General features: G+C 46.5%; 1 protein-coding gene across 1 annotated transcript; it reads right to left on the bottom strand.

The window, feature by feature from the left end:
- Positions 1 to 413: 413 nt before the first annotated feature.
- Positions 414 to 13,838, bottom strand: LOC142250404 (olfactomedin-4-like). The gene is made up of 5 exons (XM_075322566.1): positions 13,644 to 13,838; positions 4,655 to 4,801; positions 4,348 to 4,560; positions 4,112 to 4,262; positions 414 to 1,594 (listed from the first exon to the last, which is right to left on the bottom strand). The coding sequence occupies exons 1-5, from the start codon at positions 13,746 to 13,748 to the stop codon at positions 750 to 752; spliced, it is 1,461 nt and encodes a 486-aa protein (XP_075178681.1). The 5' UTR covers positions 13,749 to 13,838; the 3' UTR covers positions 414 to 749.
- Between the last annotated feature and the right edge of the window lie 6,681 nt (positions 13,839 to 20,519).

The raw sequence follows: 20,519 nt of genomic DNA, 5'->3' as shown, positions 1-20,519 counted from the left end.
ACTACATTCTTGAGATTCTAGAGTACTGATCTCAGGACCAGTGGTGATCTCAGTGACCAGACCCACAGTGGTCAGCACATAATCCCCCTGCCTACCCCCCCCCCCCCCCCCAACTTTAAGATAACTGGGAATAACCCATTTCAGATTGAGACATTTCCACTCTTGTTACGGAAAGTCTGGTTGTCATTAACAGACATTTAAAAACAGACAAAGTTATTAGTTGACATATATATATATATTAAATAAAATAAATAAAATAATATGTCCTGTCCATAACCAATGCTGGATGTAGAAGTTATAGTTGCACATAGTTTCCAAATTAAATATAGCCTTCAAATAAACCATTACAAGTAGTTAAAAAAAAAAGTGTTTTATTATAAACATTTGTGTAAAACAAAAAATTACAACACTACGATCAATATTACATTAACCCTTTAAAATTATGTGCCACTGTTGCAGACTTATTACTGAATTCAAAGATAAAATAGTATGCGGTAAGTCAATTAGCTCCCCCTAGTGGTGGCCCCAAGTGTTAAATTTTAGCCTTTTTTCTATGCAGGGTATTTGGAGCTTAGTTTCAGAAAAATAAACCCAATATACAAAAAGAAGTGATCAATTGGATTGTGCAGTACAAGTCATTAAAACCCATGTAAGTTTCATGGAGAAAGGCATTTTCTGTAGATGAGCACAGCAACTCCTTGCTTCTTTCAGATGGAAAGTCCACATAAATCATCCTTAATTTCTCTTTGTTAGACAGGGACAGGCTTAGGCGGTGCCTTAAAGTCCAGATTGTATGTGACCAGGTAGCCATCATTGTACATGTAGAGCTTGTGGTCATTGGGGTTGTAGGAGAGACTCTGGACGTTCTCCATCATTTTGTCCAGGATGATGCTTATCTGACTTTCCTGATTTGTCTTGGTGTCATACATGTAAAAGATTTCTTCTCTTCTGGTGCTGAGGGTTCTGGTGGCATATAGGACCCCGCACACCATGAAGGCGTTGGTGGCTCCCAGCTTGTACTGGGATGTTACCCAAGTCTTCTCTACAGTGAGGTTAAGGGGATTCAGTTTGCTGATGACAATGTTTCCAGAATTTTGCTCTGTAGAGTAGATGACCCAGAGACCATCCTCATCGCTGGCTAAGTCAATGTCTTGCCAGACACATGAGGCGTAGGAGAATCTGTTGTTGAAGGTGGCATCCTGGAGGGTTCTACGATCCACTACAGTCGTATTTATATTGTACTTACAGATGTCCCTGGTGTTATAGCAGTTGTAATACAGCGAATTGTTGAACATGATGACTCCCCCACCTTGGCCACAGCTGGAGTAGTCATAGTTGTTATAGGATGGATTCCTGGTGAACACCTTCTCGGTGGCCCCCTTGTAGAGCAAGAGATCATCGTAGGTAGGATACGACCGATAAAGATTCATCATGCGAGCGTCTGTAGTGAGAGGGGCCACCCAATGCACATCTTGATTAGCACCTGAAAAAGCGTCTTTCCCCCATCCTCCAAATCTATAGGAGAAACCTAGCCAGTTCAACTGGACCACAAATGGTTTGCTGATGTTGACGATTCCTCCATGGCTGCAGGAACCTAAGGATAAAAAAAAAAAAAAAAAAAAAAAAAAAAAAAGAGGGAAGTAAGTATTTAACAGTTTAGCCAACGTTGCTATTGAGTCATTAGATTTCTTCTGATCATGTTATGTATACAAATGGCTCAAGATTTAAGTGGGCCCTTCATTGACAGATCTAGATAACATTCACATTAGGCAGGAATAGAGCAGGTTTACCCAGATGGTCTTGTGTATCCACTACAACCGTGCTCCGAGAGTACGTCCCTTTCTGTTGCAGAGCTTTTGATTGCCCACAAATAGTCAAAGGGGCTCATCCAGAGATCTATAATATTTTGGATGTTCCATAAATGTGTAGAACTCCGTAATTGTACTTAAATTGGCAGTGATGCCCAAATTTCAAAATATTATGTCTTGGTTCCTAATTTGAAAGCTCTACAGAAAATTTCCTGTTGGCACATGATCAGTGTGCGAAGGAGTCTGGTTTATGGTCTCACGTCAATAACCAAGTCAGCCGCCATTTCTGTGTATTAAAAGGGGTGGTTCACTACTTATTTTTCCAAGCCACATCGATATTATGTTGAGAAACAAGGCTTCTCTCAAATACCTTGTGTTCTCAATAGTGCCTGTGAGTGGCGCTATTGTGTGGGTGCATGACGAGTCCTACGTCATCCACACTAGCCAGCATTGAGGTCCTGCACAGACGCACTTTGATCTGTCCTAAGCAGGACAGATCAAAGTATTGTAGTGCGCCTGCGTGGGACCTCAATGCCGGCTAGTGTTGATGATGTCAGACTAGTCATGCTCCCAGGCTTTAGAAGGAGGACAAAGATGGCTGAAAGGAGGTGCCGGCACCAGAAAACGGAGACACCCAGCCGACCAGTCTACAATACTTACCTGCGGGCAGTGCAAAGTGATTTTTATGCTCTACACAGCGGCCTGGGCTCTTATATACAACATTCTAACATGCTGTGTATATAAGAGCCCACTGGTGGTGGCCGCAGCTTATAGTCGAAGTCTGGTGACAGGTTCCCTTTAACCATCTGAGATAGAAGGGGGCTGGCTTAGCTACTAAAATAAAGGACAACATGGCAACTCAGTGTTCCCCACTAAGAACAACATTAGCAAGTTTAGAGATTCTGAAGCCATCAGGGAGCTACAAGGTACTGCATCCCCACCAGGATACAGGGCCTACCCCCTTAGGGACCCAGAACCCCAGTGCCGGTAACACCAAAAACCCAGGTAATCCCAGTTTTCCCCCAAACAATGATACATAGCTAGGGTGGGACCAATGGATGGCCGCCTAGAGGTGGAGCCAATCCAGTCCACTAGTTGACCAGGTGGGAGGGGCGGACTGTGGATAAAGTGAGTTGAGAGTAGACAGTAGTCTGAGTGAGAGTGTGGAGTGAAAAGTGGAAGGTGAAGACTGTCTGATGCGGGTTGATGGTGACCACATACCCAGGTGAAGTGGTTGCCGGTGGAGTACTCCCGGAACTACGCACCGGCGGGGTACAGAACCCTAGGACAGGAAAGCGCTCCAAGCCGACCTGTTAACACCTGCACAGCAAGGGGACTATCAAGGACCTTGCTGACCCCAAGAATCTGAAGACTCAGTAGCAAAGGGAGAACCGGATACTGGACCAGAGACTCAAAGCTCACAGGGCTCACGCTACTGTCAGGCGGACAGAAGTGGACAAACCACAGGACGGTGACCCCCCCAGTTGTTTAATACCACGGGGACCCACTTACCAGAGACAGGTGCAGGGGAAGAAGGTACCAGAGAACCAAACTGGCACTGGGATGAAGGGGACCTGGAGGTGAAACCAGCCGCCCTCGGGCAACCAGTTAACATCTACCAGCAGTGAGTAAACCAGTTGAACTATACCTCTGTGTGGATTACCTTCTTCCGACACCCACTACACCATATATCCTCTGGGGCAAACCCTACTTGCGGAGGGTCTACCATTCTAGCTGCAAATACCACCAGCCCCAGTAGAGACATTCTGCAGCGGCACCTCCCTACACTTTGCTGCAACACCGCAAGTGGCGTCACCAGTGAACATTACCTTATTCTCCCCTGTAAATATCCCAATTACAAAAAGGGCCCAGGGCACAGAACCGGGTAACGGCCACCACCGTGACTTCCCCAAAACCTATACTGCCAGGAACTGAGTACCCCATATCCCTGGGTGCTAAACAAGGACTTTGTATGTTTTCCCTGTTTTTGTGTGGGTTTCCACCGGGTTCTCCGATTTCCTCCTACACTTCAAAGACCGTACTGATAGAGAATTTAGATTCTAAGCCCCAATGGGGACAGTGATCTTGACATCAGTAAAGCATTGTGTAATTAATGGTGTTCTATAAGTGAATATCTTAAAAAAACCCACAAGCCCCCGACGACTAAAAATTTTCAAAAACACTCAGAATTAATATTTGGGCATATTTGATTATTAATTCTTCCCCAATAAAATGTGGTCCTGTATAATGTCCTCTGTCTATTCTAGAGATATTAGTTTCCATAGGAAACACCCCTGACTTACCATAATTGACAGGTGGTGGTACTTCACTATTTTGGTTCTTCTCACAATCTTCAAGTTTCTTGCGCAGTGAAGCAATCTCCCGTCTCACAGCTAGGACGTTGTTCTTGTCATACGATTCCAGTTGGTTCACCATAACTGAAATATTATGGACCTGAAATTGGACATAAAGGATATTTCTTTCGAGTCGCTTTTGTAGGCATGTTTTTCCATATCTGACCATTCTATGATGTCCTTACCTCTACGTAGAGAGCTTCCACCAGAGTATTGGATCCATCGAAGGATTCACGAAGTTTAATCACCAATGACTCCATTTCTCTGATCTCCAACTTTAGCATCTCAAAGTCTAGTTGGGAGTAAGATATTCCACCCATCTCTATGACTTCCACCCGCCTGGTGAGGTTCTGTAGCTTCTGCACATATCCAGTCAACGTAGCCTGGTAACTTTGTATCTAAAAGAATGAGAACATTTCATAACTAGTTCTTAAGTCTCATGCGAGGAACCATCGGTGACTTCTAGTGCATCAGAATTTCATGTAGTTTTACCTTTGTGATCTCTTGTTTGACACTGACGCTCAGATCCTTGTTGGATATTTCCAGGATCTCCAAACGATCTGCAGGGAATGTGGTATCTGGGAGGGTGACAGAACAATGACAGACGCCCAGGTCATCCACAGCTCCGGTGGTGTTTACCTGTGTAAAGGCAAAAAGTTGTGGCACTTTAATAAGGATCTCTTTACTGTCATAGTACCCATCGTGTCCATTGGTCACACCATTGGCTCCCAAAAACACACACTTTTACCATAGTAATGAGAACATTGTCCACCATTACATTAGTAGTTCTAACCTACCCCCAACCGCCTTTCTTTCATAGTCAGAGCAGGCCAGCTATTCTCCTCCAGTACAGGACTACAGCCACAACAGGCCCCATCCGTCTCCCCATTATTCACGTCAGACCAGCCCTGCCTCCCAGTAGTCACAGCAGTGATCAGTTCTATAACTGGACAACCCCCTTAGGAATAGTTCAACGTCCAATGTCACCAACTGTCAAGTGACATTGCTATATCGCGCTTCCACTGCAAGATGTTAACTGGTTTAGTCTTTTAGAGCTATAGCCAAAATAACGTTAGCCCCTACTCGTATAACAGAGGAACCCTTCCTGATGTCCAGAGAAGTGTCATGAGCGAACACTACAGTGCTCAGTACTCATAAGGAATAAGTGAACACTACGATGCCGAGTGCTCTTCAAGCTGAGCAGGTGAGACGCTCCGATGATCTCAACTTGATTAATGAGTATAACGGAAGTAAATGATTGGTCAGTCCGGTTCTGTTATTGGCCCAACATACAGCCAGATTTTTATTTTTTTGGACACACTAAATCTAAAAACATTGTTTTAGCCCCCAATGAGAGCCATAGACTGCTCTCACTGGGGTACTGGCTCCCATCATCCTCTAAAGCGAGCCAACGCTTTGTGTTCAATTTTTCATGAACGACACACCCGAGCACTGAGTGTACCCGAGCACCTCAAATAGTGGCGTGCACACTCGCTCATCATTACCAAATAACATCCAGCCATCCTGAGAGTGGACCTCTGCAGCTCTGTCTTGAATGAAGCACACGTTTGTCTACTCGGCCACCGCTTCATTCATGATCTATGGAGCTCACAGAAGTAGCGGAGTGCTGCACTCGCCTCTCACTGGCAATCTAATCTTAATCTCCTATGCTCTATTCAAGACATGGCTGCAGAGCCCTGTTCTCAAGATTGTGCGGGACCCCATGAGTAAGTCCAGAGTCACACTAGTGCGCATCACATCACTCGGCAAGGCCTGATGCTCTCTGCATCTCAGCTGCATAGTGATACATGCAGCTGACCCACTCCTGTCAGGAGAATGTGTGGCCATGCCAGGTGATGCGATGTGAGACTCGCACGAGATGTGCGCTAGTGTGACTCCAGCCTAAGGGATAACTTATTTTTGGAATAAATCTTTTAGGCCCTATGCACACGCTGTGTTTTTTTGCCGCTTTTTTGGGTGCTGTTTGTTGCCCAAAACTGCATGCATTTCCTTTCCCAGCAAATTCTATGACAATTCAGAAACACTGTGCGCACGTTGCTGCTTTTTTCTTGCAATTAGGGGAAAAAAAAAAAAAAAAAAAAAAAGGGTGGGGGAAGAGAAGTGGGAAGGATCTTTCTATGAATCGCAACTTCTTTGATGGAAATGCAAGATGCTGCAGCATCAAAAACACATTGTGGTACTGTAGCCTTACAGAATAAAGCAAGTGTGAACAGGTGCATAACATACAAAAGACTACAACAGTCTCTAGGTGTGCAGACAGTGACTCTGAAATGCCAACTACATTACTGATATATAGACCATACTTATAAAATTAAAAAGGTATTTAGCAGACAACTTTGTTTAATTCCTATGGCCTCCTAATATTTAGTAGACATGCCTGTCCCAGGCTAAAAGCATAAAAGCCTACAACATAAGGGGCAGGGAGGATCCAGCATTATTTTAAACCAGCTGTATGCTGATGGGAGGTGACACTCAGAAGAAGAAGAAAAAAAAAGAGGAAAAAAAAAAAAAAGTTAGAAAGGTACAAAATCCAGAAGTGGTGCTCGTGTCGCTATAATACTTTTCCTGATTGCTCCCCTCCTGGTTTTCGCTGTAAATACTCAGGTAAAAACGTCACTGGATGCTTAACACGTGAATGTGACCTAACTTAATCCTCCACATATTGAGTGTTTGGGGAGCTTTTTACCTCAGTATTTGTAGCTAAAATCAGAGGAAAAGTATAATAGAGACACAGGCACCACTTCTGTATTTAGCACCCGCTCCTGGTTTTGGCTACAAACACTGAGGTTAAAAAAAAAGAAAACAAAAACAAAAAAAAAAACAAACCCATCACCAAATACTCAATGGGTGGAGTTGGCCTAAAAGGGGAGTCTAAGTTAGGCCAAATCAATGTATTGAGTATTTGGTGAGGTTTTTTTTTTTACCTCAGTATTTGTAGCCGAAATCAGGAGAGGGTGATAGAAACATGGGCACCACTTCTGCATTTATCACTGATTTCAGCTACAAATACTGAGGTAAAAAAAAAAAAAAAAAACCCCTCACCAAATACTCAATACATTGATTTGGCCTAACTTAAGGCCCCATAACACACAGATGAATCTTTGGCAGATCTGTGGTTGCAGTGAACTCATGGACATATTGTTCCATTTGTACACAGCCACAAACCTGGCACTGATTGTCCACAATTTCACTGCAACCACAGATCTGCCGCAGATTTATCTCTGTGTGTGACAGGGCCTTTAGACTCCCCTTTTAGGCCACCTCCACCCATTGAGTATTTGGTGATGTTTTTTTGTTTTTTTTTACCTCAGTATTTGTAGCAGAAATCAGGAGAGGGTGATAAATGCAGAAGTGGTGCCCGTGTTTCTATTAGACTGTGTGCCCACGATCAGTATTTGCAGTGTTTTGGATATTTTCGCTGCGTCTAAAACGCTGCGTTGTACAGTACAAGCACAGTGGATGAGATTTCTAGAAATCCAGTGTCCAGTGTGCTTGTTTTTTTCCCGCAGCAAACACTGACCTGCGGTGCCTCTTTCCAGACCACAGCATGTCAATTCTTTGCTGCGGATTCACATGCATCCTCTGTAAGGATAACAGAAGCGAAACACTGCAGCGCACTGAGCCCTGATTGTGGGCACGGGCAGCTGCGTTCTCCTGCGGAGGAGATGCGTGACCCCGCAAGTTAGGGCCCGCTGCGTCCAAGTGTGGCGCCCCTGAGGCTTCCGTCGCCACAGGTCATTGCACCCCACCAGCGGTGTGATGCCCCATTCTGGGAGAGGAAGAGAGTGAACTCCGGTCCCCTGGTAAATCCACACTACACCCATTGTTAGGTACATACTAGGACCAGGGAAAGTGGCAGGCAACCCTCCCATGCTGCATGCTGGGAGGAGACACAAGACCCATCCCTGCTCCCATAGGTTACAGCTTAGCAACTGGGAGGAGCCATCTGAGAGCAGACACAGATAGGAAGGTCAAGTCTACCTCAGGCCCCCTTCACACGTCCGTGAAACACGTGCGTGTTTGGTCCGTTTCCGTATATGCCGGAGACACGGCCAAACGTGCACCAATGTTAATCTATGATTGTGGTCACACGTCCGTTATTTCATTATGTCCGTGTGTGCGTGTCCGTGATCCGTATGTGTGTGCGTTTTGCACGGATGCATGTCCGTTATCTGCACGGAGCACGCACACAATGAAAGTCTATGGGTATGTGCACACACGTTAGTAAACACGTATGCATCTACCTATAGTCCGTGTCCATTTGGTGTTTTTATTTCTAGTGATGTCGGCTATTCTTTCTATTTCTGTGTATGTCGGTCAATCTCCCTGAGTCCGTCGGTCGGTCTCTCTGTCTCTCTGTCGGTCTCTCTGTCTGTCTGTCCCTCTCTCACAGTCTGTCGGTCAGTTCCCCCCCCTCTCTCATACTTACCGTTCCCCGATCTCCGGCGCAGCGCTGCACGGCATTCACACTGCTGCGGCGGCTTTTACTATTTTGAAAAAGCCGGCCGCTCATTAAACAATCTCCTATTCCCTGCTTTCCCCGCCCACCGGCGCCTATGATTGGTTGCAGTGAGACACGCCCCCACGCTGAGTGACAGGTGTCACACTGCACCCAATCACAGCAGCCGGTGGGCGTGTCTATACTGTGCAGTAAAATAAATAAATAAATAATTAAAAAAAAACGGCGTGCGGTCCCCCCCCAATTTTAATGCCAGCCAGATAAAGCCATACGGCTGAAGGCTGGTATTCTCAGGATGGGGAGCTCCACGTTATGGGGAGCCCCCCACCCTAACAATATCAGTCAGCAGCCGCCCAGAATTGCCGCATACATTATATGCGACAGTTCTGGGGCTGTACCCGGCTCTTCCCGATTTACCCTGGTGCGTTGGCAAATCGGGGTAATAAGGAGTTATTGGCAGCCCATAGCTGCCAATAAGTCCTAGATTAATCATGTCAGGCGTCTATGAGACACCCTCCATGATTAATCTGTAAATTACAGTAAATAAACACACACACACCAGAAAAAATCCTTTATTAGAAATAAAAAACACACACATATACCCTGGTTCACCACTTTAATCAGCCCCAAAAAGCCCTCCATGTCCGGCGTACTCCACAGTCCTCCAGCGTCGCGTCCAGCGCTGCTGCATGGAGGTGACAGGAGCTGCAGAAGACACCTGCCGCTCCGGTCACCTCCACGCAGCTAATGAAGACAGCCGCACGATCAGCTGCTGTCACTGAGGTTACCCGCTGTCACTGCTGGATCCAGCGGTGGATGCAGCGGTGGCCGCGGGTAACCTCAGTGACAGCTCAGCTGATCGCGCTACTCACCTCAGTTGCTGCGTGGAGGTGATAGGAGCGGCGGTGAGTAGCGCGATCAGCTGAGCTGTCACTGAGGTTACCCGCGGCCACCGCTGCATCCACCGCTGGATCCAGCAGTGACAGCGGGTAACCTCAGTGACAGCAGCTGATCGCCGGCTGTCTTCATTAGCTGCGTGGAGGTGACCGGAGCGGCGGTGTCTTCTGCAGCTCCTGTCACCTCCATGCAGCAGAGCTGGAAGCGACGCTGGAGGACTGTGGAGTACGCCGGACATGGAGGGCTTTTTGGGGCTGATTAAAGTGGTGAACCAGGGTATATGTGTGTGTTTTTTATTTCTAATAAAGGATTTTTTCTGGTGTGTGTGTGTGTTTATTTACTGTAATTTACAGATTAATCATGGAGGGTGTCTCAGACGCCTGACATGATTAATCTAGGACTTATTGGCAGCTATGGGCTGCCAATAACTCCTTATTACCCCGATTTGCCAAAGCACCAGGGCAAATCGGGAAGAGCCGGGTACAGCCCCAGAACTGTCGCATATAATGTATGCGGCAATTCTGGGCGGCTGCTGACTGATATTGTTAGGGTGGGGAGCTCCCCATAACGTGGAGCTCCCCATCCTGAGAATACCAGCCTTCAGCCGTATGGCTTTATCTGGCTGGCATTAAAATTGGTGGGGACCGCACGCCGTTTTTTTTTAATTATTTATTTATTTATTTTACTGCACAGTATAGACACGCCCACCGGCTGCTGTGATTGGGTGCAGTGTGACAACTGTCACTCAGCGTGGGGGCGTGTCTCACTGTAACCAATCATAGGCGCCGGTGGGCGGGGAAAGCAGGGAATAGGAGATTGTTTAATGAGCGGCCGGCTTTTTCAAAATAGTAAAAGCCGCCGCAGCAGTGTGAATGCCGTGCAGCGCCGGGGATCGAGGAACGGTGAGTATGAGAGAGGGGGGGAAACTTCAGTCACTCGGGGGATTAGCGGTCACCGGTGAATCCTTCACAGGTGACCGCTAATCAGTACTCGACACAGACAGAGCCGCGGTATGAGGATGAAGTCGGGTGAAGTTCACCCGAGTTCATTCTCATCGCGCAACTCTGTCTGCTGTCAGCCGACATTTATAAACGACATTGTGCATCACACACACGGACATTCCACACGGACATTCCACGTACACATACACGTTAATTCCACACGCACACACGGACGTTCTGCACACAAACACGGCTAGCATACGCAATTCACACAGGTGCCACACGGACCATAAAAACGGACACAAAAACGGGACACGGACCCGAATAACGGCCCGTAACACACGTGCGTGTTTTTCACGGACGTGTGAAGGGGGCCTCAGGGAGTGAGAGAAGCAGCATGTAGTTGGAAAAGAAAGAAAGAAAGAAAGAAAGAAAGAAAGAAAGAAAGAAAGAAAGAAAGAAAGAAAGAAAGAAAGAAAGAAAGAAAGAAAGAAAGAAAGAAAGAAAGAAAGAAAGAAGCAGAGGAACTGAAGGAGACGCTTCCTGGTGAAGATCCTGGGACCCAGAGGTCCAGGTGACACCACGTGCGGTGGCCTGTTCCACAGTAACATCGGTGGAGGGATCAAGCTGCGACAGGGGACGGTCCCTAGAGACTGGAGGAGTGCAAAGATCATCTCCAAACAGTAAAAACCGAGGCTAAGGAAGACAGCAGACGGAAGAGACACTAAGAGAAGGGCACCGGCTTTCACTCTCAGAATCACCCAGAAACGGCGGAGGTCCCTGACAGTGGTCCCAGCAGTCTGAGGTCCCTACAGCTGTGACAAGAACTGTGAGTAAAGAACTTGAACTGCACCCTTGAAGTGGTCTCTGTTATTTCCGCTGCATAGACATTCACAAGCACCAACTGTGCCCCGGGCATTGCTCCACCTGTGGGGAGCAGTACCACCATTGCTGCCACTTCATCACCCCGGAGGCCTTACACAGCAGCGGCGGCTTAATAGCCGCATACCACAGGTGGCGTCACGAACACAAACTTAAAGTCGTCAGCCACATATTCTACTGACACCCACCAGGGCCACGGAGCCGGGCCCAGCCACCACTGACTACCACCGGACTAGTCCGGCCCGGCGCCGGGTGTCCCATAGCCCTGGGGTGGGCGAGTCACAAGACGCAGGGAGTCCTGATCGTGGGCATATACCCTTATACTTTTCCTGTTTTGTTTTTTTTTTTTGGCTACACATACGGAGGTAAAAAAGCTCAAATACTCAACGTGTGGACGTGGCCTAAAAGGAGAGTCTAAGTTAGGCCACATCCACCCATTGACTATTTGGTGAGTTGTTTTTTTTTTCTCTCAGTAGTTGTAGACAAAATCAGGAGAGAGTGATAAATACACAGTGGTGCCCGTGTTTCTATTCTACTTTCCTGATTGTTCCCCTCCTGGTTTTGGCTACAAATACTGAGGTAAAAAAACCTCACCAAATACTCAACGTGTGGATGAGGCCTATGACCACACAATCATCTGGTGAGGTTTTTTTTACCTCAGTATTTGTAGCCAAAACTAGGAGTTGGACAGTCAGAGGAAAAAAAAAAAAAAAAAAAAAAAAAAAAAAAGTATAAGGCAAAGACCCCACTTTGCGTTTCCACCTGCGCTTCAGGTCCATTTTGAGAAGCACCTTTTCCATGCTAAAAGGCATGAGTTTTGATTTTACAGCAAAGTATATGGAAAATGGTGATTTTCAGACCGCACTTTGCATTTTAAAACGCTGCGTTTACTTTGCATATTTTGTGGCAAAAACCATGCGTTCAAAGAAGCAGCATGTCAATTATTTTTGCCATTTTGGGTGCGTTTTACTGACATTGAAGTCAATGAGAAATGGCAGAAACCAAGATTCCTTCAAATTCCTGCTTTTTATGTGCAGAAAACATGCGTTTTGGACATTAAAATAATGATTTCTTATGTCCCCTTATACACACACACACACACACACACAGTCCGACAAATTAAAGAAAAATAATTTGCTATTTTTCCAATAAATAGTATATTACCGCTATAATTTTATTATGTGTGCCTTTTTTTTCCTCTTTTTTTCATTGAGTTTGACTGCTTAAACTTTATTTAGCAGTGTCTTGATGTTCAAAACGCATCTGTCAAAACGCAGGTGAAAAAGCACTGCAAACGCATCTAAGGCTATGTGCGCACGTTGCGTACAGTTCACTGCAGAAATTTCTGCAGCGATCTGAAGAGCACGTGCGCTTTAAATGTCCGTAGTGAAGCCGATTCCATGCGCTCTGCCTGCAGCCCCTCCCATAGACAGAGCAGGAGCTGCCGGCAAAGCGCAGGAAAAAAGTGACATGTCACTTCTTTTTACGCAGCGCTTCGGCAGTAGCCGAAGCGCTGCGCTCTAAAACGCCACGTGCGCACGGCCCCTGCACAATCTCCATAGACTGTGCAGGGGACGCAGGACGCATGCAGTTACGCTGCGCTACAAAGCACAGCGTAACTGCATGTATTTACGCAACGTGCGCACATAGCCTAAAACGCAGTAAATGCGCATGCGTTTTCAGTGCTAAATTTCTGAAAAAGGTAACTTTGGTCAAATCAATTAAGCCCAAAACGTGCGTTTAGAACTGCAAGTAGATGAACGCAAAGTGGGGCCCTAGCCCAAGTTAGGTCATATCCACCCATTGATTATTTGGTGAGTTTTTGTTTTCTCAGTAGTTGTTGACAAAACCAGGACAGAGTGATAAATCCAGAAGTGGTGCTTGGGTTTCTATTATAATTTCCGGATTGTTCCCCTCCTGCTTTTGTCTACAAATACAAAAGGTAAAAAAAACCTCACCAAATACTCAGCATGTGTATGAGGCCTATGACCACACAATCATCTGGTGAGGTTTTTTTTACCTCAGTATTTGTAGCCAAAACTAGGAGTGGGACAGTCAGGAAAAAGGTATAATAGAAACACCGCACCACTTCTGCATTTATCACCCACTCCTGATTTGGTCTACAAATACTGAGGTAAAAATAAAAAAAAAAAAAAAAAAAAAAAAAAAAAAAAAATCACAATATATGTGAGTGGACATAACCTATTATATATGGAAAATAAACAAAGGATAGATGTGTTCCCATTGATTCTCTATGACACCCATCAATCCCCGCACTCACCAGGCTGGCGGCATCGCTCCGCAGCGCACACACGGCAAGAAGCAGAAGTCTCAGCATCTTTCCTTCAGAGTCCTCTTCTGACTTTCTCTGCTTCTTCTGCTGCATTTGTATTTATGTGGAAAGCTTTGTTTGTGGAGGAGGAATGACCATCAGGAATTTCCAGATTCCAGAAACCCCCTCCCATCTAATTTCAACACACACACCCCACCCATAATGTTTGTACCCATGAAAAAAAAAAAAAAAGATGACCCAGTGACCTGGGTGTTGTAATGTCCTTTGAAACCTACATGAAAAGAAAAAACCGTCCTGAAATGCAGAATAGAACAGGATATACAGTGTGTGGGGGGGGGGACATGGCCCTTATCCCCTGCAGACGGACCCGCCTGTGCTTTATTAGTGACTGCAGAAATAACGCTTTTTATATTATGTATTTATGTTTTGTTCTGAGTTTTGGTATTTCGCCCAAATCGGATACATATATTTTTCATCTTCCGCTAAAATCAGTAAGAAGAAGCCGTGGGAATTTTGAATAAAAAACAAAAAAAAAATTTAAAAAAAAAAAACCTCAGATCATTTCCTGGTATCTAATCCTATTATTTTCATATTTTCTTTATTACAAATAATTTCACCTCTCGAGGATCTGATATCATCCAGTAACGGAGCGCACAACTGGGGATTGGATTGACAAAGAGAGTGCAACATGTCTGTGATTTGCTGTCGCACGACTATGTTAGTGCTGGGATTTCGCTCTAAAAGATGAGAAAGTGAAAAAAAAAAAAAAAATTGCAGCATATTTGCAGCTTTTTTTGGGAATAATACAAAAATTTTATTAAACATTTACTGTAGACAAATCACACCGAAGAAAAGCGACGCAAAAAATGCCTCAAAAAAAGCACCAAAAACGCTGCAAAGACGAAGTAAGGCTACATTCGCACGCCACGTTTTTTGACAGATTTGCTGTGCACACATTGCAGTTTATTTGTCAGCATTTTTTTTGTCAAATTTTGTGACAAAAAATGCAGCATGTTCATTCTTCTAGCGTTTTTGTCAACATTTGTCACAAAAACACATCAAAAACGCACCTACATTCCAAACGATTTTTTACATTTCCAGTCTCTCTCTGACAAAGTGCAGTTTTGGTTTCAGTTTTGGTTGCAGTTTGTGTGCAGAAAAAACTGCAGCATGCACATGTGTGACGCCCCTGGACTATTCAGGTCGTCACAGGGTACTGCACGCACTTTCTCTCCAGTGCAGGATTCAACCCCCTGGTGGTTCTGGGTCCCCATCTGCAGTACTGCCTCCAGCAGCATATACAAATCCTAGCCACACCTCACACCACACCCTGTCAGGCACACCAGTGAGCTGCTAAGCCCACCCAGGAGTCAGGCAGGGAGGTGGGAGGTGACAAATCAGTTTAGTGGTAGCCCTCGAGCTGTGAGGAGCTCGGGAAAGCTGGGAGTTGTAGCTCCCAGGGGAGAAGCAGACTAGATCGCAGACGGTGGTCTGGACCTAGAGGAGTCAGACCCCCGGTCGCAGGGGATTGAGGCTAGGTGCCCGGGACCTGTCTTGGAGGACGGTTAGCAGCCTGAGCCTAATCACCGGTCCGGGACCGAAGGCACGACGCTGTTCATGGACACTAGGTCGGGGAGAGGCTTCAAGCAACCCGGCAATTAACCTGCAGAGGACAGGGCCTCTATGGACTGTTCCCACAAAGCTCAGAGATTGGGGGCACTAGCGCAACGAGGGGGATAGAGCTTTCCAAGCAAGCACACCCACTGAAATCCCAAGCATGAGCTCCTGAGTGCAAGCTCTTCTACTTAGCCACAGTGGGGAGTGGTGCCCGGTAAGCTCCAGGCTTACGGGCCACTTGGACACTCAAAATTACAGTGCCCGGAGTCAGGTCACGGACCACCAGGCAGTGCTGCAGGGGACGGGACCCGGACGAGCTCCCCCAAGAGGGTAGCGGCACCCAGAGACTTGGTTTACCACGTTGTCAGCATCTGCTTTTTTTGCTGAGTGAGTACCTGATTAACCCCTGCAACCAGTGAGCCTGCGCTTCCCCTGGACCCCACAACACCATCCAGAGTCCAGGGCCATTCCCCTACGCGTGGAGGGTAATGACATCTAGCTGCTCCACTCCATCACCCCCGAGTACTCCCAACGGCGGTACTCCCTATTACCGTACACCATGTGTGGCGTCACGAACTCTATATACATCTCCCCTGTAAATAGCCCCTTCTTCATTTTGGGTGTGACCTTCAGCCCCCAGGTCCAGAGACCCTCCAGCCACGAGCAGTGACATCCGGATCCGAGCAGTTCGACCGCTGCTGGGGCGGTACACATGTAGCCTAAACCCTTCATTTTAGGCCTCCTTCACACGTCAGTGATTCTGGTACATATGATGTCCATTTTTATACGTACCGGAGATACGGACATACGCAGACCCATTAAAATCAATGCGTCTGCGCACACATCAGACCATGTGTCCACATGGAGACATGTCCATTTTTCTCTGGCAGCACTGATGTCACACAGACCACACACTACTGTGATCAATGTGATACATACCGGAGAAAACATGTGTCTGAAATAAAATGATTTTCTATACTCACCTGTCTCCGGCGCTGCTATCTCTGGCGCTGCTGTCTTTGGCGCTGCTATCACTTGCTTCAGGGCCCGCTCATTATGCTCATGAATTTTCACTGCACCGCGGACCCGGAAGCAGCAGCGCCGGAGACTTCCGTAACAGAGACAATTGAGTAAAAAGTTCTTGATCTCCATGTGCTATCATGGATAGCACACGGTGAACACTAGTGTGCCAAAATCACGCCACACGGAGGGCCATACGCACCTTCAACACAGCCGTGCAAAACACAAACATTTTTCACGGACATGTTAAGGGGACTTAAAGGCAGTTTTTGCTGACAAGAGAGCAGTTTTTGGCTGCAGTAAAAAAAAAACAAAAAAAACAAAAAAAAACCTGTGTGTGAACATAACCTAATGGTCTGAGCACACATTTGAGGCAGAAATTTCTGCATAGTTTACAGTACCAGCAAAATGAATAGTTTTCTGAAACCTCATGCGGATGCTGCAAATTTTTTTTCAGCGTTTTTGCAGCATTTTTTTTACCCATTCAATTGACTAAGAGAACAAAATACAAATGTAATGGTGCTGTATGATGGATGTATCTCCATTACTAACCCTTGGGTTTGATGCCAGTTGTCAAATCACAGCTGACATCAACCCCACAAATATTACCCAGATTGCTACCACATCAAGGCAATCAAGAAAAGCCGAGCGAAGCGCCAGAATTGGCCCATGGATGTGGTGGCTTCAGGCTGCCATTTTTAGGCTGGAGGGGGCCTATTAACCACGGATCTTCCCAGCCTGATAATATCAGCCCCCTGCTTTACCTTGTCTGGTTGGGAAAAACAGAGGAGACCCCACACCGTTTTCTTTTTTTTTTTTGTTTTTTTTTTTACATTATTTATTTAAATAATTTTTAAAAATGGGGTGGATCTCCTCTATTTTTGATAACCAGCCAAGGTAAGTAAAGAAAGTAAAGTAAGTAAAGCTGACTTCTGAAGGTTGAAGCCCGCAGCTGTCTGTTTTACCCACAAGATTTTTTTTTTTAATTTATTCCATATCCATATGTTTGCAGGACAATTGTCCCCACTTTGCTTCCTTTTGCAGCCCCCAAAGCCCTTACTGCGACCATTTTTCAGGCATTTTACAGCATAGAAATTTTGGTCCTCATTGACGTATATGGGGTGCGGGCTCAAGTACGAACTTTTGCCAAAAATGCGTGCGAACCCTAATTTCCACGAGCCCACTCATCCCTAATTAACACCCCCTTCGCGCACATTGTCAAAGGGAAAAGTACTTTAGAGTTATGTCATAGTATGGGATATGCGAGTAAAATTTAGTATCCGCAACTTTTGCACCATTTTCTGCATTTATTAACCCCCTCTCATTGCCTTTTGCGCTTAGAATAGCAAACTGATACAGGTACTCCCGCCAATCATAAACTGCTATCAAGAACAGTTTTCCAAGAAAACAAAGTAAATAAATACCTGGAAATTCCACATTCTTAGGCACTGAAGGGATCTGTTCTTTTTCAGAGCACATCTTGGTAAGATGCCAGTGTACTGAAAGGGATAGGACTTTATAGGTCAGGGAAACTCCGGCACGGCACGCAAACAAATAATAGCCATTATCTCTGAACTGGTTTCTATGAAAAAAGGACGATATCAGTAAACATCCCATCATTTTATGTCCATTTATCTTTCAATGGGGCCATACTCTTAGGGGTACTTTACACGTTGCGACATCGCATCCGAAATATCGTTGGGGTCACATCGTTAGTGATGCACATTCGGCGCCGGTAACGACATCGCAACGTGTAAATCCTTTGTGCGACGATAAACGATTGCAAATGCGTCGAAAATCGGTGATCTGTGTAGCGTCGGTCATTTTCATAATGTCGGGTCGACTGCAGGTACGATGTTGTTTGTCGTTCCTGCAGCAGCACACATCCCTGTGTGTAAACCCGCAGGAGCGACAAACATCTCCTTACCTGCGTTCCGACGGCAATGCGGAAGGGAGAAGGTGGGCGAGATGTTATGTCCCGCTCATCTCCGCCCCTCCGCTTCTATTGGCCGGCCGATTAGTGACGTCGCTGTGACGCCGAACGCACCTCCCCCTTGAAGGAGAGATATTTTGGCAGTCACAGTGAGCCAAACAGGTATGTGCGTGTGAAGCTGCCGTAGCGATAATGTTTGCTACGGCAGTAATTATCACATATCGCATGTGCGACGGGGGCGGGTACTATCGCGCTCGGCATCGCTAGCCGATGCTAGCGATGTCACAACGTGTAAAGTACCCCTTACAATAGCTATTCCTCTCAACATACCCAAACCCACAAACCCATCTATGAGAGTCAGAACGAGGCTCTCAGACTCGTATTGAGTTGTGACCTCTGGCCGCTCCATAAAACACTGGTCAGAAATCGCTGGAGAACGAATGTCGACCTCGGAATGGGCTTTTTAAAATTATCTACTCTTTTTATCCATTTGCCATTGTGAAGTGAAAGCAGTGACACCTCCGCACAACTTGGATAGCACCAATGAAAAATCTATAACAGAGCCTGTCATCCACCATTTATAATACTGATCTCGTTTCATAAGGGTCCAGTAGGCACTAAGGCCCTGATTCATCATTTACTTTTTTTTTTTTAAGTCACTTTTCTTTTTTTTCTTGGGATATTCATTGCCTTTTTTTGCCCAATTTTTCCAAATGGCATATTTGATGAATTTTGTGCAAAAAAAACCCCCAAAACTCTTGTTTGTTCTTGACCCATTTCTTAGTATAAAAAGTCACACGTTTAACAAAATACCCAAAAACTGACCTATATAAAACCACTTGAGGGAGAGGGTACTATTTTCCGGAGGGATTGGAGTAGAGTTCCACCAAATCTTTGCGACTTTTTAAAAGTCAACAGAAAATATCTGGAAAAGCCAAGTTGATGTAAAAGTCAGAAAACTATCATAACAACTTTTAGAAAGGTGTAAATGGTTTGTTAGTAGATGTGACTCGTCGAGAGGTATTGATGGCCCAAAAAATGGCAACAATGGAATGATGAATATGGCCCTAGGTCTTGGTTCTGACTTCCAACTTTGAATGCTCTCATATTAGCTACTGCCAACGTCAGAGTATTCAAGAAAAACCCACACAAAAACATGTAGAACATGCAAGCTCAATGATATTGTGGTGCCCTGGACAAGCCAGGTCGTCACAGGAACTACACCAACACACCCCACACCCCGGTCAGGTACACCTAAGTCAAACAAAAACCCTTGTTGCCTCCCTCCAGGGGCTGATGTCCACACCAGGGGGTGGGCCAGGCGGTTGGTCTCCACCCACCGAGGAGTTCACAGTCCTGGAGGCGGGAAAAGGAGTCAGATAGAGATAGAGTTAGGGAAGTGAAGAGTGAAGTGGTAAAAGAGCAATCTGACAGCGTCCGGGTGTGTGGCCCGGACGGTACAGCAAGGTTGGCAGACGGTGGTGACCGTCTGCAGGAGAGGCCTATTGGAGCTAGCCGTAAGGACCATGGACGGGCGGTGGCCCGGCGGTACCGGACCGGTACGCAAAGAGAAGCCAGCACCAACCGGCAGGGCTTACGGACCCCGACAAGGCTAGGAGTCGCCGCTGAAATTGTCAAATCTGTTAGCGAAGGAAACCTCCGGGGTTTCCCAGCAGCCAAGTCTCGATAGAAGGCAACAGTCCAACCGATAGAGGGAAACACAGTCACCGCCAAGGCTACAGTTCCCAGGGCCAGAGCCTGCGGGCAAAAGGGCTCCTTCAGCAATCTTCAAAGCTGGGGAGCGGGTTACCGGTGGGAACCCATTGGAACCGTACACACTACATAGGTGCAGGGAAAAGCAGTCACCATCAACCTGCCGGGAGGAGAAACACCGCAGCCGTCTGTGGGACCCGTCCATCCAGCCGTTTGTTTAACCGGAGACTTTGTGTTCATGATTGGCTGAGTGAGTACCACCGTGCCGACCCTGCACCTCACCAGGCCCCGTAATCCGCCTGCCATTTATCCCTACCCCTCACCGGGCCCCGGGACAACCAACCCCCCTACTCACGGAGAGGAGAACCAATATCCAAGCTGCTCCCTGTCATCGCTCCTGGGATCCCCGTCCAGAGCAGCGGTGGTGTCACAACCTCACCACAACCATGGGTGGCGTCACGGACAATATCCCCAAACCACACCAAACCACCCCTTTCACTCACGGGCGAGGAACGCCGCTCGAGTCCCTGGGATCCGGCCCACCACTCGAGCCACCACCGAGCAGCAGCAGTAGCCGGACC

This window comes from Anomaloglossus baeobatrachus, chromosome 9 (assembly GCF_048569485.1).
Source record: "Anomaloglossus baeobatrachus isolate aAnoBae1 chromosome 9, aAnoBae1.hap1, whole genome shotgun sequence".
NCBI classification, from domain to species: domain Eukaryota; kingdom Metazoa; phylum Chordata; class Amphibia; order Anura; family Aromobatidae; genus Anomaloglossus; species Anomaloglossus baeobatrachus.
This window is presented reverse-complemented; position numbering and strand designations above follow the sequence as displayed.